This window comes from Lacerta agilis, chromosome 13 (assembly GCF_009819535.1).
Source record: "Lacerta agilis isolate rLacAgi1 chromosome 13, rLacAgi1.pri, whole genome shotgun sequence".
NCBI classification, from domain to species: Eukaryota; Metazoa; Chordata; class Lepidosauria; order Squamata; family Lacertidae; genus Lacerta; species Lacerta agilis.
In genome coordinates, this window is record NC_046324.1 from 38,552,168 (window position 1) to 38,567,729 (window position 15,562).

General features: G+C 39.5%; 1 protein-coding gene across 1 annotated transcript in view; it reads right to left on the reverse strand.

Moving 5' to 3' along the window:
- Nucleotides 1–382: 382 nt before the first annotated feature.
- Nucleotides 383–15,562, reverse strand: part of SMG1 (SMG1 nonsense mediated mRNA decay associated PI3K related kinase) — a 77,544-nt gene continuing 62,364 nt past the window's right edge. The window contains exons 49-62 of the mRNA XM_033166444.1: nucleotides 14,904–15,138; nucleotides 14,345–14,568; nucleotides 13,877–14,027; nucleotides 13,335–13,524; nucleotides 12,097–12,566; nucleotides 11,084–11,221; nucleotides 10,075–10,227; nucleotides 9,144–9,323; nucleotides 7,870–8,097; nucleotides 7,501–7,712; nucleotides 6,322–6,428; nucleotides 3,956–4,135; nucleotides 3,748–3,854; nucleotides 383–2,808 (exon numbers count right to left, since the gene is read on the reverse strand). Of these exons, the coding sequence (XP_033022335.1) occupies nucleotides 2,731–2,808; nucleotides 3,748–3,854; nucleotides 3,956–4,135; nucleotides 6,322–6,428; nucleotides 7,501–7,712; nucleotides 7,870–8,097; nucleotides 9,144–9,323; nucleotides 10,075–10,227; nucleotides 11,084–11,221; nucleotides 12,097–12,566; nucleotides 13,335–13,524; nucleotides 13,877–14,027; nucleotides 14,345–14,568; nucleotides 14,904–15,138 (2,653 nt within the window). The 3' untranslated portion in view covers nucleotides 383–2,730. The remainder of the gene's footprint in view (nucleotides 2,809–3,747; nucleotides 3,855–3,955; nucleotides 4,136–6,321; nucleotides 6,429–7,500; nucleotides 7,713–7,869; nucleotides 8,098–9,143; nucleotides 9,324–10,074; nucleotides 10,228–11,083; nucleotides 11,222–12,096; nucleotides 12,567–13,334; nucleotides 13,525–13,876; nucleotides 14,028–14,344; nucleotides 14,569–14,903; nucleotides 15,139–15,562) is intronic.

Genomic DNA, 15,562 nt, shown 5'->3' on the forward strand with positions numbered 1-15,562 from the left:
CCTGCTTCAGTCAAAGCAAACCATTGGGACTCCCTGCTTTGGTATGCAGCTTCATTTTTTCCACTTTGTGCTGTCAATGATTTGCTGCAGATAACATGGTGCCCTCCAGCTGTTGTTGCGCAATGGTTGATTAAATGTGCAACAATAACTGTTGCTTCAGACACATTTGTGTGGATTATATGCATGACAGACAACTAGCTGCAGCTTTTAAATCTATTCCTTGTGCTGATTCCCCTCTGTGAAAGAGGTGGTAACCTTTCCCACAAATGCAGAAGTTACACATGCTTGGTACTGTGATCACTGCACACTGCAAGTTAGAGATCTAGCACTTTGAACGTTACTGCAGTAAAGAAAAGAATGCCACACAGGGAATGAAGAATACAAATAGATTTTTGAGCTTTATTACATTATGCAGTAAAGACCCCCGTCTCCATACACATTTCATTTCTGGATAGTGTGGTATAATAATACATGAATCACAAGCGCAACAGCCTGCCCTGACCCCTGGTTCCCAAGGGAAAGAAAAACATGTTACCATCTTATCCCAGTCGTATTTGGATACAGACTGCTCATTAAGGATGTTTCATACAAGGAAAATAAAGGTACACTCACCAAATGCGTGGATTTTGCCTTAACTGAATTTTACTGAAAAGCAAGCCTTTCACTCTTGCAATGCTATGGGCGAAGGCTTCCAGAATACTGAGTTGGAATGCATTTACTCACAAGCATTAGTAAATATGTAGGCAGTGCACATGACATGTCTAGGGCAGGTAATTAAAAGGTGAGATAGCTAGCGCCTATGTGGAAGACTGATAGCAGTATCAAGTCACTTCTGTATCAGATAGTCTGAGGAAGTTAAAACAATTTTTCCACATTATAGAAACACTGGAATAATTAGCTTCTTCTTGTGCTGGACCTTAATATATATTTGATAGCAACTCTTCAAAACAAAGGCCAAAGCTCACACTCCTATAAATAGGCTGCATCAATTAAAAAAATTAACTGTTGGAAAGGTTTTTAAAATTCTTAAGAGACTAAAGAGGATATGATGGGAACATTTGATTTGTCCTCATTTAATGGCTTTCAAAGCAAATTAAATAAGTTCACATAGCCCCACAAGTTCAATTTGGAAGTTTTGATTCAAGTGGTGCCTATCCAAACATGACACCGATTAGTGATATAACTGAGTTAAGAAGCAGCCTGTTCTTTCCTAAAGCAAAGTTAAAACAAGCTTCGAAGGTAATGATTTTAGTTAGCAGGCAAGTAAAACACGGAGGACATATGGAAACAGACTGATTTAAAGTGCCGTTTTAATAGCAACTTTTGTCACACTCATAGTTCAAAAGTGCAAGGTAGGTTTAGGAAAACTTGCTGAGAAATTCACAACTGAACACCACCTATTGGAAGTCATATGGTAATGTAACTTCACACAAATCTTTATACAATTTCGTTTAAACAAAAAAAGAGATAGTCCACTTTAGCTTTGTATTTATGTCTATCTTTAAATTCCCAGGTTGAACTGAAACACTATACATTTACAAGTGTAAATCAAAATTTGAAATGAATCAAACAGCATAAAACTACCTCCACTAGAACGTGACTTTATTGATTTTCTGTCATCAACAATGTAAAAGAGTCTACTTAGATATTCTAATTATTTTTAAGGTAAAGATTACATTGGAGTACCTACGTTTACAAAAGAAACTACAGCAAAATCACAGTAGAATGTGTTTTGGAGGAAAAGGTTTGAACTACAAAAAGGAGTGTACACTGCAAGCAGAGGGAGGTGCACATGAAAACCAAATGCCTGTTAGATTCATTACTTTGAAATGCACAGTGAATTTGGGGAAACTGTACATGATAGAATCACAAAAAATCACTTTAAAATAACCAAAACTCCAACCATTTGCGTTTGATCAGCCAACACAAAAGATTTGCTTAAATGTTCGGCGTTCCCTGTGCTTTTGGAAAATTTGGTTTGCAAAAAAAGAAAGAAGAAATGATTAATTTGACTGAACAGTGAAATTACAAGGATTGAAATAAAAACATATCAGAAATACATCTAAAGAACAAGAATAAACCAGAAGTGGGAAAGAACTTAAAAAAAAAAGACACAAAGGCTCTCTCTTCTCAAAGAGGTTCTTCCAACACAGCTGACATGCAGCTCTTTGCATTTCAGTCCATTTCTGAAGTTCATTCTCATGTAGCATTTATTTATTCGTTTTTTGCACAAACTGGTCAACTCAACCAGCACTGTTGCCAAGCAACAAGAGCGACTCAAGAAACTCAATCTCTCAAATCTTCCTTTGCTGCGATTTCTTCACGGCCCCCTTTTTCGGTTTCGGTTTCTCCTGGATTGTTCACAGGGTCAGGTGGAACTGGGTTCCAAATCACTCTGCGGTATGTAGCATTCCCAATTTCCTTTCTGCAGCTATGTTTCCCCCCGACACGATTGCAGTTCTTCTGTAGCAGAAAGACAGCCGTGTTGTTCAGGCGGTGAGCTTTCACCCTTGACCCTGGGGGTTCCAGGCCATTGTGTTTAGCGTATCCCTGAGTGCAGCTACTCTGCAGGACTCACTTCCCAGTGCACCGAGATTGCCTAGGTTTCCTCACATTAAGCCCCAGAAAGGCATCACCACCGACTGTGGTGCTGCTATGGATGCCTGAGGCCGAGTTGATTCTGCTGGATGTCTGACCTCGCTGAACCAGACTGACCTGCTATCTTCCTGTTCATACCCAGGCTGTCCAACCTTCATACAGCTGAGCCAAGTTATCTAGATTAGTTGCTTCCTTAATCACATAGTCAACCTATGAAATTGCAATGTAAAATAAGTTAGGGCTTTGGATTTTGTACATGCAGAGAACTTCAAGACCACCTTTATTAGCATGTTCAGCAGCAAGTTTGTCCACCATTACTTATCAACAGTTTACGTTAGAGTTTTAGGAAGACCAAGGTTTTTACTCCTTTAACATTTATAGTCCATGTACACAGCAGACACTACTAAAAACTGTAAGTGGCCAGGTTCAGACCTAGGACCAAACCATGTGTTGTTGCTACGTGAATGAGCTGGCAAGAGCCTCAGGACCTATGATAGCTCAGTGGGTAGAGCATATGACCCTTAATCTCAGGGCAGTGAGTTCAAGCCCCACATTGGGCAAAAGATTCCTGCATTGTAGGGGGAGTTGGACTAGATGACCCTCGGGGTCCCTTCCAACTGTATGATTCTATTATTGTGCACAGGCAAAGGAGTAAGATTTAAGGCTGCCATTATTGTGCCTGAACTCGGCAAGTAATAGTTTGTTTGAACAAAACACCCATACCTAGTTTGGATACAACCAGCTATGGTTAAAACATGTAACAACCAACCATTTTTACATGTCTAAAACAAGCCAGCAAGTCTCCCTAGATTATGAAAAATTCCCATTATTTTTGCAAGCCAAAAGACAACTTAGCAATGAAATGTTTAATGTATTGCCAGCCATGACACGACCTGATCTTGCATATGGTTGTCTTCAAATGCCATGGGCCAAGAAGAAAGGAAGAGGGCACACTAGCCTGTCAAGTAATTTAAGGTATGTAGGAGTGAAGTTTCAAGAAAAAATGATGCTTATAAGAATAAACTTTTCCTACTGAACATCTAGCAACATATCAGAGCACATATAAAAATATTCTCTCTCCCTCTCCACATAAACTTAAATGTTAAAATCATCTGAAGGGAAGGGAACAAGTTTTGATCCTCGAATTACCTGTTCAGCAACGGACATTCTCCTGTTGGGATCCAAGTCCCGGCCCTCTAACTTGGCTTTGACACGTTTCCACACACTTACTGCATATGAATTCCGCTCTTGCACAGCTTCAAAAACAAAACAAAAATACATCAAGTCCATGCAAATCTTAGATGTGTTGCTCATTACAAAGCCTATCTTTCTATATAAATTTTATCTTGCTACTTACCTTTTCCTGTTTTGGGGTCCCTGATGGCTTTTTTAGGACTAGAAACAACACTCTTTCCAGCACCTGTAATTACCCCCGGGGGAGTATCTGCTGATGGTGCAAGGGTTTTCTGAATTAACTTTCTTGTATTCTGCGACATGACCTCTGGCTGAGTTTTCTGCCCTGTATTGCTGCGGACCGCTATCAACAAATGAAAATAAAATATTGAAAACAAAAAGGAACCAAGTAAATTTTATTCATAATCAAAAAGAAAAATGTTTTGTTTTACAACAAAACCGAACATGCCTACAAAACATATAATGCACTGGCAAAGGACACTGATTGGGTGCACAGGCTAAGTTAAGCCAAAGCTTGGTTTAGCAAGATTTGCATGACCTATGTGTGGGTCCATGGAGCTCCTTTATGCAGTAAACCTGCAACTTATGCACATTTAACTTGTGCATATTCAGCCTTACATGCAGAGCAAAAAAATTAAAAGGTTCCGGGAAAAATGACTTTGGCAATATTGCCCACCACTAAGCCCAATGGGTTTTGACTATACGCGATTTTGGCTTTAGATGCAATCCCTGGAACATAGCTCCCACATGTGTTGCAAGCTTACTGTAGTAGTTTACCTGCTCCCTTTACATGAATGGCAGAACAAGTCAGAATTCAGCACCAAAGCTATGATTTATGGCTTCAAAATGAAGTCAATATATGATGTCATGGTTTGAAGTTTATTTCATTTCCAACAATTGTAGACCACTTTTCTCCATTGTGTGGTCACAATGGGGTTGCCAACACAAAAAATAAAACACAGTATGTAAAGCAATAAAGCACAATTGAAAATTATCTTAGATTCAACAACAACAGTATATAGTACAAAACAAAACTGCAATCCACAGCAGGGTTAACCAAGTCCACCATAAGCCTGGATTAACAAGTTGTTGTAAATAGGTGACAGAAGCTGAAAAACATGGTCATCTGTGCTTCTCGGACAGTGGAGGGGAACCACCGGCCTGCAGGCCGAATTAGGCCCACCAAGCCTCAGAGGCTGGCCCACCAGGCTGTTTTGGCCTAACCACACCCATCCTTCCTGAGCCTGATGTCACATGACCATGCAAAACTGTGGCCAGGCTAAGGGAAGGGACAAAGCTCAATGGCAGAATAGATACAAAAGATTAGAGGTTCCATCCCTAGTATCTCCAGTTAGGAATAGGAAAGACCCCATATCCAGGAGTCCTGGAGAGCTACGGCCAGCCACTGATTGGGCGCAAAATGGAACTGCACAGGGCGCTGAATCTCAACTACCTTGAGGCTGAGCAGAAGTCACCCAATGCTACTCTCTGGAAACTGCCTGCAGGTATGAGCAGAACCACTGTATCACCATGGCCCCAATGCACCAAACAATTCCAAGAGGATACAATAATTGATGGTATCAAAAGCCAGAGATTAAGAAGAACCAACAAGGTTGGACCTGCCCTGTCTCTCTTCCATCAACCACAGCAGTCTAATGCTGAAGCCTGGTTGAAATGGATCAAGATAATTCAAATAGGTTTTGTTTTTTTTTTAAAAAAAGCCTTTCAACAGGTCAAGAAAGCTGCATAAAGAATTCAGTTTTTACGTTTCCATTCCTTGCTAAAATGAAAGTATGTATGTCACTCATATGTACTGTGGTTCTTAACAACCTAAGCTGCAGTGGAACCTACATCGCCACATCGTTCTTGAGATTTGAACCCTAACAAGGTTGGGATACCAGGTTTTCCCCTAGATGCAAGATGTGTCATTTCAGAGATGCTCAGCAAACCAAATGTTTATGGAGAGCCATCTCCTTCTTGACAAGTATCCATATGGTACCTGAATATGGAAGGAAGTCCTGTAAACAGAGTTTTAGAATCTGCTTCAGCATCTTTGCATTGGGCTTGCCAGGGGTATCAATTTGTTTTTTATCTTTATTTTAATGCTAATTTCTCTACCTTACCAATAAAATTCACTTGTTGGTTAGATGCCTTAAACTCATAAAATTCTGCAAGAGCCTTATATGGAAAACATATTAATAGTGTAAATATTACTTCTGCTCATGGGTGGATAGTTCCTAATAGACATGGAAGGTCTTCAGGTAGCAAGAAAGAGGCAGTCATTAAGTCATTTCCCCAAGGAGTCCCTATCTCAGAATGATGAACATGCTAACGGAAATGAGTGGTACTCTTTGGTAAGCAGAGTTTAGTCAGGTTCTCTGGTAAGTCTGCATGAAGACAAGTGGTTTAACTCCTTAACATTTGTCTTTTTCAAGATAATGAAGAAATTAAGCAAGTAGACTGCTCTACTAAATCTAGAAGGAGAACAATGACAACATCTACATTCAAGCTCCATATTCCATATTTTACCTGCAGCAAATGTTGGTTGACACGTAGCAACAGATGTTGGACTTGAGCATTCATTTGGCGTATCCGTGATTAAGGGAGATGCAAAACTCACTAGATTATTGTAGACACTAGGAAAAATAAGGAAAATGATCGATATTAATCTTGACACAGGACCTATCTGGAAATCAAGAAACAGAAAGCCTGTGTAAGAATGTTAGACAATTCAAAAGTATTTTGGCACAGTTTGAGAAAGTTTAGATGTTTAGACTCTGTACACGATGCATTACAATATTAGGGGATCCTGTCGGCTTTTGTGCTGCTTAAAAAAAATAATTAGTAGGTGTCACGGGACAGTCAGAACAAGGTTGGGAGCAAAGGGAGGGGGGAGAGAGGAGCAACCAAGAGGCTGTGGAAAGCAGTAGGGAGGAAGGAGAAAGGGTCAAGCGGAAACAGTGGGGTGGAGGAGAGAGCCCCTAATGTTGCAGAGGGATGGAGAGATTGTCATAGTTCCATCAGCAGCGGAGAGACGGGAGAGGAAACGATGTAAGCAGTGTAGGCGGGTGGGTTTGCAGAAACTATTATGTTGGGGGGCAGTCCCGCAAGCGGGCAGTGCTGGCAACTGACAGTGAGGGATCGGATGCTTGAGAAATGAGCTCTGCTTTGCAAATATGTACTTAATAAATACTACTCTAAAGCAAGCCGGCTAGCAAGTGGATTTTCTCGTGAAAGGCTCCCACACGACCCTGACAGTAGGTTTTCGAGAACAAGAAAATACATAAGCTGAGGAAGTTATGTGTTGAATAAAGTATGCTGATACAATTGCATCACACTATTATACTTTCCTCAGCCAGCAAACAAACATACACAGAACCACATAACAAATAAACAAACTGACTAAAACATAACTAAATCCCTCCCTCTTAACAACAGACCCTTTGATTCAAAGTGTCATAAGCATATCATTTCTATGCTTCTAATAACTATAATCTATCCATTATATCAGGCATAGGCAAACTCGGCCCTCCAGATGTTTTGGGACTACAACTCCCATCATCCCTGACCACTGGTCCTGTTAGCTAGGGGTGATTGGAGTTGTAGTCCCAAAACATCTGGAGGGCCAAGTTTGTCTATGCCTGCATTATATTCTTTGTTTTTAGCCAAGTATGCAAATTTACAAGAATTCAGAGAATGTCTGCTTACCTTTGACTCTGGGTTCTCAGTTCTTTCAGGGTGGGAGTAATTTCTTGCAGCATTTCAGTATGTTCCTGACTGCGAACCTGACCCATGGCCTGAACTAATGTAAACAGAACTGTCTGAATATTGTCTTGCCATAACTTATATTCACCCAAGAACTGTCTAACACTATTCTCATAGGGAACATCTTCACCATCTGCCAGCGCTGCTTCTTCATCCTGTAATAAAGTAACATTTATTATGACTTCACTATTGGGAACAGAACCCTGGAAAAATTATAGTTTTTATCCACCTCCCCATAACTTCAGAAAGTATTCCATGAACATCAAAATGTTTTCTGTTCTATTCCCACATCAATGAATAATTGGGCATTACCTTTGCCATGGCTTTCAGCAAGTGCTTGACATCCCCAAGTTGCCTGTTGTGTCCAGTGAGCACAGTTTTAATACTATCAACCAGATTCTGAATGGTTTCGCACACAGTCTCTATTTGTTGCTCTCTCTCTATTTGCACGGTCCTCTGGGTAGACGTGTCCTGCGTCAGTTGCTTATGAGCCAAAAGAAGCCATTCTGTGCTACCAATAGGATGGTCGAGATTGGTGCCCTGTAACAAAACAAGTTTCCAAATACCAGTCAAGCTACTGAAACCCATCTCCAAGCAAGGCCAGATCAGTTCCCCATTGAGCTATGAAACTTAGAGGCTTTGAGCAAATTACTGTTTGCCAGTCTAAACTCTCAGTGTTCTGAAGCTAAGATAGTTTAGTGCATAGTACCATGAGCCTCTTTGCTTAATGAGGCAAATAAAATCAATACATGTATTAAAGTCAGATTGCAAGACACTTGCTGCCAACCCCGACCCAAATTATAATCTTAAACGAGCACAGGCATTTTGAGGTGTGTGTTGTTACTATAATTTGCAATGGCTCAGTTCAGACTTCAAAGCAAACTATGACTAAAATAATGCCATTACTTATTATGAAGGCTGAATTGATAAATTGGCTGGGAAGTCAGCACCAGAAACTGTTTACAAATCAAGGCGTGCAACAAGTTTAGCATGGTATCTGTACTGACAAGCTATAGTAACAGTATTTGCTTCACTCCCAGAGATCACTGTGCCTAGAGATGGGAGTGATGAGCAGACAGAAAGCAAACACCACTGAGGAGTAAACAAGCATTGTTTGCTTGTAAATTTGCAAGCTCAAGACAATGATCTGGGTTCTACACTATGGTTAGACAACACAACATGGTTTGGCATGTCTGAGTTGAGACAGATGACCCTGTGAACACACATTAGTCCACCCATTTTTTAAATACTCATGCACTCCCTCCTTGCTTTCCTTATTCATGCAATTTGATGGTTGTTGTTGTTGTTTTGCAACATTCCAATAGCAGGGAAACTATGTTTTGTGGGAAGTAACAGAATTTTCCAGTTCTCATTTGGAAGGAAGCTATGGCTTTCATAAACCGTAGTTTGCCTGAACTAGGAAATGAGAAGGAGAATCAGAAGCCTCAAGGAGAAGGGGGAGAGTGACCTCTCAGTGCACAGTTCTTGCAGCCTAACATGACTTGGTATTATATGTGAAAGAAGACAATGCACTTTTTTCCTGCCCACTGCACCCCACCCATTGCGTGTGTGCATCTTACACTCACCACTCTGTGAAGTAAACGAAGCTCCAGTTCAGAAACTGAGCTGTTAAACTGTGAAGCAAAAGAACACATTTGCTGGCAACGTTTGACAAGTTCAAACAAGGCAGTGTCTAGGTTTAAGGCTTCCGCTGTTCTGGTACGCAAGCTTTCAAAATGAATGATGTTGCTACAAAGGAAAGTAACCTGAAACACAATGCACAGAGAGAAAAGGTTCATAACATTCACACACAGCTTAAGCTTCTAGATTTTATTTTCAAAAAATGCACTGAAAGGCTGCCAGAGAAGAAACTGACTACTTTATTTAAAACATATATATTCTAGTGCTTTTCTGCAGTCACACCCAATTATATATATATATATACCTGGAGAATTACAATTTTTGTTGAATCGTTCAAAATTTAGCCCACCAGGACCAATAAAATATTTTGAGGTCTGAGACTTGATTTCATCTTTGAAGTAGCAATTTAAAATCTAGGTTTTAAGCTGTCTTGTATAATTTTTTATATTATTACAATGAGCCGATAAATTATGAGACCAAAGATTAAACAAGGTCTAAACTGAAAAGATCAAGAATCACTATGGAGTTATGATATATATTATACTATCAAGAGATGTAGTTACACCACAAAATAAGGTCAAAGCCAAATAACTAAGATAATGATGTCAAATGTCATTAAAATGCAACTCCATTCAATATCACAAAGAAAGAAATGTGACAATATATACTGCTAGATAGTTACGACACACACAAATAACTAAATCCCAAACAGCCCTTTGTATTTTGGGACCTCATTAGTATTCATTCCAAAATGATATGGCAAATGCTTTTCTCCTTAATCCTGATCCCATTTGATAAAAGTTTTTTGCTCTCTTATACACAGAGTTTGTTAGTGAAAATCAACTCAAACTCATCACATCATGCTATCTGTAGTACCTGACTGGCTCTCTGACTTTCCTTAAGGACAAGATTTCTTCTTTCAGATATTGTGGCATCAAAATCTTGAAGAACTGGTGCTAATGCTGGATTAGCACCTCCTGCCCACTTCAAACGCTGCTCAATACTTGCTTCAAGTGCTGCCAGCTTTTCCTGAGATTGTTGATAGAATGAAAATCAGAAGCATTAAATCTTACAATTTTTGCTTATACCTGGGGCTGAACAGATGCAATTACTTAACTACTATTATAACAAGGGCAAGGAATCCAACATATTTAGTTCTGGCAATGAGCAGGGCAAACTAGGACGGTATATATCCCAACCAACAAAATTATCTATTCAAAATGTGCCTCTATGCAGTATCAGTATCCATGTATCGAAGAGAGGGTTGTGACATATACACATTTCCACATACCCAGCCACTAGCTGACTGGATGACACTGCAACCTGGGACAACAAAAATATACAAAATTCTAGAGTCTCTCCAAAAGCAGTACATAAGATACTGATTTGATAAGAGTCAACCTAAGACACTCGTGCACTGCACCCCTGCCACAGGTCCCTAGATTCAGGTATCAAATCTAGGGTACACATTGCAGGATGATATTGGCTCAGATTCTTATGACCAGCTTCCAAACTGATCAAACTGCGGAAGGCTATCAAAAATTACATCACCAGTCACTACAGATTTTCAGCTTAATATAAGAGTCTAAAGAGTTCAATCTTGTAAAAACTGTTATTAAAGATTCGACTTTTAATTCAAAACCCTGAACATGCCCTACAGCAAAGTAGGATCGAACACTGTTATAACTGGGGAGATTTGTATGACTTGAAAACAAGGCACTTCAAACATCCATTACCACTCCTCCAGTTTCAGTATATGTATTTTAACAATGGAGCTAGCAGACCAATATTCCCAAATACTGATGAAAGACCAGTTATTTTGCTTCCATAATTTTTCCTCAACAGTCCTCCGCTGCTTCCCCCATGGAGCAGTGAAGAAACGTACCTGAACTGCTGCAATTGAAGCTTCAATCTGGCTAAGAGTATGAAGTTTCTTTTTCATACTGGCTAAGATTGCGGACCGAGGTGGAGGAGAGACCGTCATGGCTTGTGGGCGATTGATGAGGAGATCTTCATGCTGCCACTTTTGAAAGGCAAGAGAAAAATATGTTTCTATTAATGTTATGATAATGCTATATAAATGGTAAGACTGAGAAGTTCAGTGAGATACGGCCCCAAGAGCCTAATCAAGATGCATGTCAATAACCGTGAACATTTACAGAGCAATAAGCAACAAATATAACCAACATAAAGAAGTGTTTATGTTTACACTGTCTGTAAATGTGAAGTGACAGCTCTTTTGAAAGATTGCAGCCATCCTGCTTCTAAAATCCTTGAGTGCACCAAAGGTTCTGATTGTCATTCCCCTTTGCTTTGTTTGTGTTTTTTTTTAAAGTAAAGTTGTCAGAATACTGACTCTGCTTTGCAGAAAATCCAAATTGTACATTGATCTGCTGAGAGAAATATGATGTCATTTAAAAATTTTGCTCCACACCAGCATGACAATTCAGCTGTACCCAACAGCTACAACAGTAGCTATAAACTTCATGACAAAGTTAGAGGGTTTCTCCCTAGAAAAAAGGAAATTCAAAGTTCCCTCAGAACCAGAGCACAGGATCTGCTGGAAAGTATTGTCAAGAGGCCTGCAGGAAATCCACCCTGCAGGCTTTCAAGAAGAGAGAGGTTTCATGGGGCAAATGGACAAAGTTGGTGAAATAAGGACTCTCAAATCCTCATGCAGCCATGAAGTTCACCTCACATGGTGAAGAGGGCTGCTCCACAGATCAATAACGTGGAAAACAGCATTTAGCTACTTCTAAATGTACGATACTGTTTAAAATCTGAAGAGGTAACTTCTCTCCACAACTTAGGTATGGCGCCAAAGACTATTAGTCTATTATGCAACTTTCCACATCTGCAACAAATATTCTGAAATGAAAAACAAGTTTGAAGACTTACCTGGAACATAGCAATGTGTAGTTGCACTCTCTGAAGGCTAGTCTTACAAGAAGCAATACTGGTCTCAAGTCTCCGCACCAGATCGTGCTTCTTCCATGCAGTATCGTATGAACTGGCCAGCACTGTTGCTCTGTTCATAACCAACTGTGAATATTTGCCAATTTGGATATTGTGTTCTACAGCTTTCTTACACAAGTCGTCCACTGAGACTTTGCTTTCAGCCCCAAAATCCTTTGCTTCTACTTGAGCAATTATATCTACACCCAGAGCACTAATAAAACTGCACAATGTAAGTCCCAAGGCTTGATTGGGAAGGCCGATTAAAAGCTGCCGGACAAAGTCAGCTGTGAAGGCTTTGATTGGTTTGGCCATTTGGTCTTCACTAAAGCAAGAATTCCGATACAAGGTTTTCACGTTTACCATTGGCACTGGTCCATTCATAGAGCTTTGATCTTCAATTGAACTTACACCTTACAAAAAAACAAAACACACAGTCATTGAACAAATACCTACTGACCAGCATTCTAGATTAAATTTCTGCTCTAGAGAGCTGACAACATAAATTAACTGCAGCCAAGAATACAATGGCACTCTTATGAAATGCAAATGGGCAAGGTCCATGCTGACTGAGATAAATATAAACCCCATTTTAACAGGCTGGTACATGCTTTAAGGCACACTGATTTGGCTAACTCCCCAATAGCATTCATGAATTAATTAAAAACGTTCCGGGTTCTTTTCTAGGGGAAAATGAAAACTTGGAAGCAAACTTCTGTTTTGCTGCCTTTCAAATAACGCCAAAGTAATTCAACAGTAAATACATTCAATAATATGTACCGGTTCCATCATAAAGCAAGTATGGAAACATCACAGAGGAAACATGGAACACTCTGGGTTTGGTCTTCACAAAGAAAGCTTGAGCAAGCATGGAAATAAATTTCCTGTACTTACTGGCTTTTGTTTTGTTTTTTGGTAACAGCTTAATACTTATGGTACTGCTAGAAGTTGTTCATAGCATAGTATAGCCCATGTATTCTGAGAATGCTGCTGCTGTAGTCATTACATCACAGCTTTAAAACTTGCAGGTAATACAAGATGAGAATCTGCTGAGCCCAATGTTTTATTTTGTTTTAACACAGAGATACTGTTATTTGTAATTTCACTTAAAGATTCAAGGCAGATAACAGTGCTTAACTTTATTTAATGAGACGTAAACTAGGGATGTTGTATGCACTTACCCGAAAGAGTTTTAGAAAAAGTGCCACAGAGTCTAAAAAAATCCTTTATTGTCTGCAGTCGTTTTAAAAAGAAAATCTCTTCTAAAACCTGCCGATTGTTATCATCATCAAAAAAGTTAGTTTGGGTGCTGCGAGCTTCCCTGATGATATCAATCTTACGCCAGGCAACAGGTATTTCCATCTTGTTTAACTGAAGGAAAATAAGAAAAATGTTAGGTCATTTGAATGTATTTTTAATCTGGGTTGAGAGTGGCTGGGGAAACCCAGCCAGATGGGCAGGGTACAAGTATTATTATTATTATTATTTTCATCACCATTATTGTCATTATTATTATTTGCCAATTACAGACAAAGACCGAATGATGCGTGCATGCGCACATCACAGCAACCTGGAAGTGGCTGGAAAAGGGGGCGGGGTGGACTTATGTGCGCTCTGCATGGCACGCAATTACTCGGAACGCAACCCCCGTGTGGATCAGGAGTTGCCTGTGCCTTATTTCCAAAGTTAGCTTTAATAATAAACTTTTTAGTAGTAACCTTACCTTTTCAACTAATAAGCCAAATGCTGTTTCCACTTGGGCAAACATTCCATCAAATGCTACCAACAGCATCTGGCCTGCTGACATTTTGGGCGTTTCGTCAACTGAGCCATTCCTTGGCTGAATCAGTTCACCATACTGGGCATGAAGCATCCTAAAGAAAGAAGCAAAAAGGGTAGTTAGGACCTGAATATCCAAATAGTTTTAAGCACAAACATTATAGCAGGACTATCATTTGGTTAAAGAAATGTCAAATAACTGACTAATCCTTCAACACATTTCAGATCACACTAAGCTGTAGCTTTTTTTAAACCATGGCTAAATTGTGAATGTGGGTGTCTTGTGGGTGTCACACAGGGCACAAACAAGCCACCATATGGCATGTTGTCTTATGACCCATGATTGTGGGCTGTTTCAAGCTAATTCTTAAAGCAAGCATTTGCACCAGATACAACGAACCCAATGATTTACCTTGCAACATCAATACAATGAGTATGTGTTTCTTCTTCAAGTCCCATTGCTGCATTTCTTAGGTAAGCTTGAAGCGACTCAACAAGGGTTTGCAAAGGAACATCAGTAACTTGTTCAATCAGGTTGTCCAGTTCATTAAGCATGCTCTCCAAAGTATATTCTCCTTTCATTAAGCACCTAAGCGCTTCTGGGAAAATAATCTGACGGAAATTTGAATTCAGCTCCTGGCGGAAGAACAACAAATGCATGAAAACAAGAAGATAACAGCAAAGTATCTGACGGCTATGCTACCATTTTTAAGAGTTTTTGAAGTATAATGTGCTGCTGGTTAATAAAGAGAAAAAAGTAAGTGTTTAGAATATGCTCTCAATTTGAACAATGCATGTATACTCAGCAGTCAGTCCTCTATTCTCAGTGGGTAACACTGAGATAAACCTATTTAGGATTGTAGCTTTATTCCAATTTATTCCAACTTTACTCCAACTTATTACAGCTCACTACAAAGGGGTTTGTACATTAACATGAGCTGCTACAAACACATGTTGTAGATATATTTCACCTGAAGTGAGATGTAAACTCCATTAGCTAGGTGAATAGCTTCTGATGCTTCAACTGGATTAGGAATATCTAAATCCTGTGGGACCAGATGACACTGTTTCAGTAACTGCACAAGACACGTAACGTTCCCACTCATGCTACACAGCTCCTCCAAGAACCAGGCTCCATCTCTTGAAGTCAGGTCCACCAGCTGTTCTCCAGCACTGGATGCCGCACCTTCCATCATTAGATTACGTCTAAATGAAAAAGATAGTTTGTAAATAAATAGAAGTTTTTGCTCCAATTTATGCATCTTAATCTTTTAAAACTCATTAAAAAGAATACTATCGTATTTCTCCCTGTATAACACGACCCCTATTTTTGGGAGCCCAAAATTAAGAAATTTTAAGATTAAGAAAGTTGTTGAGCTGTTTTTTGACAATCCCCCACTCTGGCTGAAGGAACTGGTGCCGTAACTACCACTGGGGCTCCAGCCCTCGCTTACTTACCATATTAACCCATGTATAAGACAACCTCCTATTTATCACTAATTTTTTCCAGAAAAAAGGTTGTCTTATACATGGGAAAATGTGGTATATTCTATTTCTAGATAAAGCATTTTCATGAATTATGGTTAAGTAAATTTGATACATATGAAATTAATGGAATTTAAATCCTTGG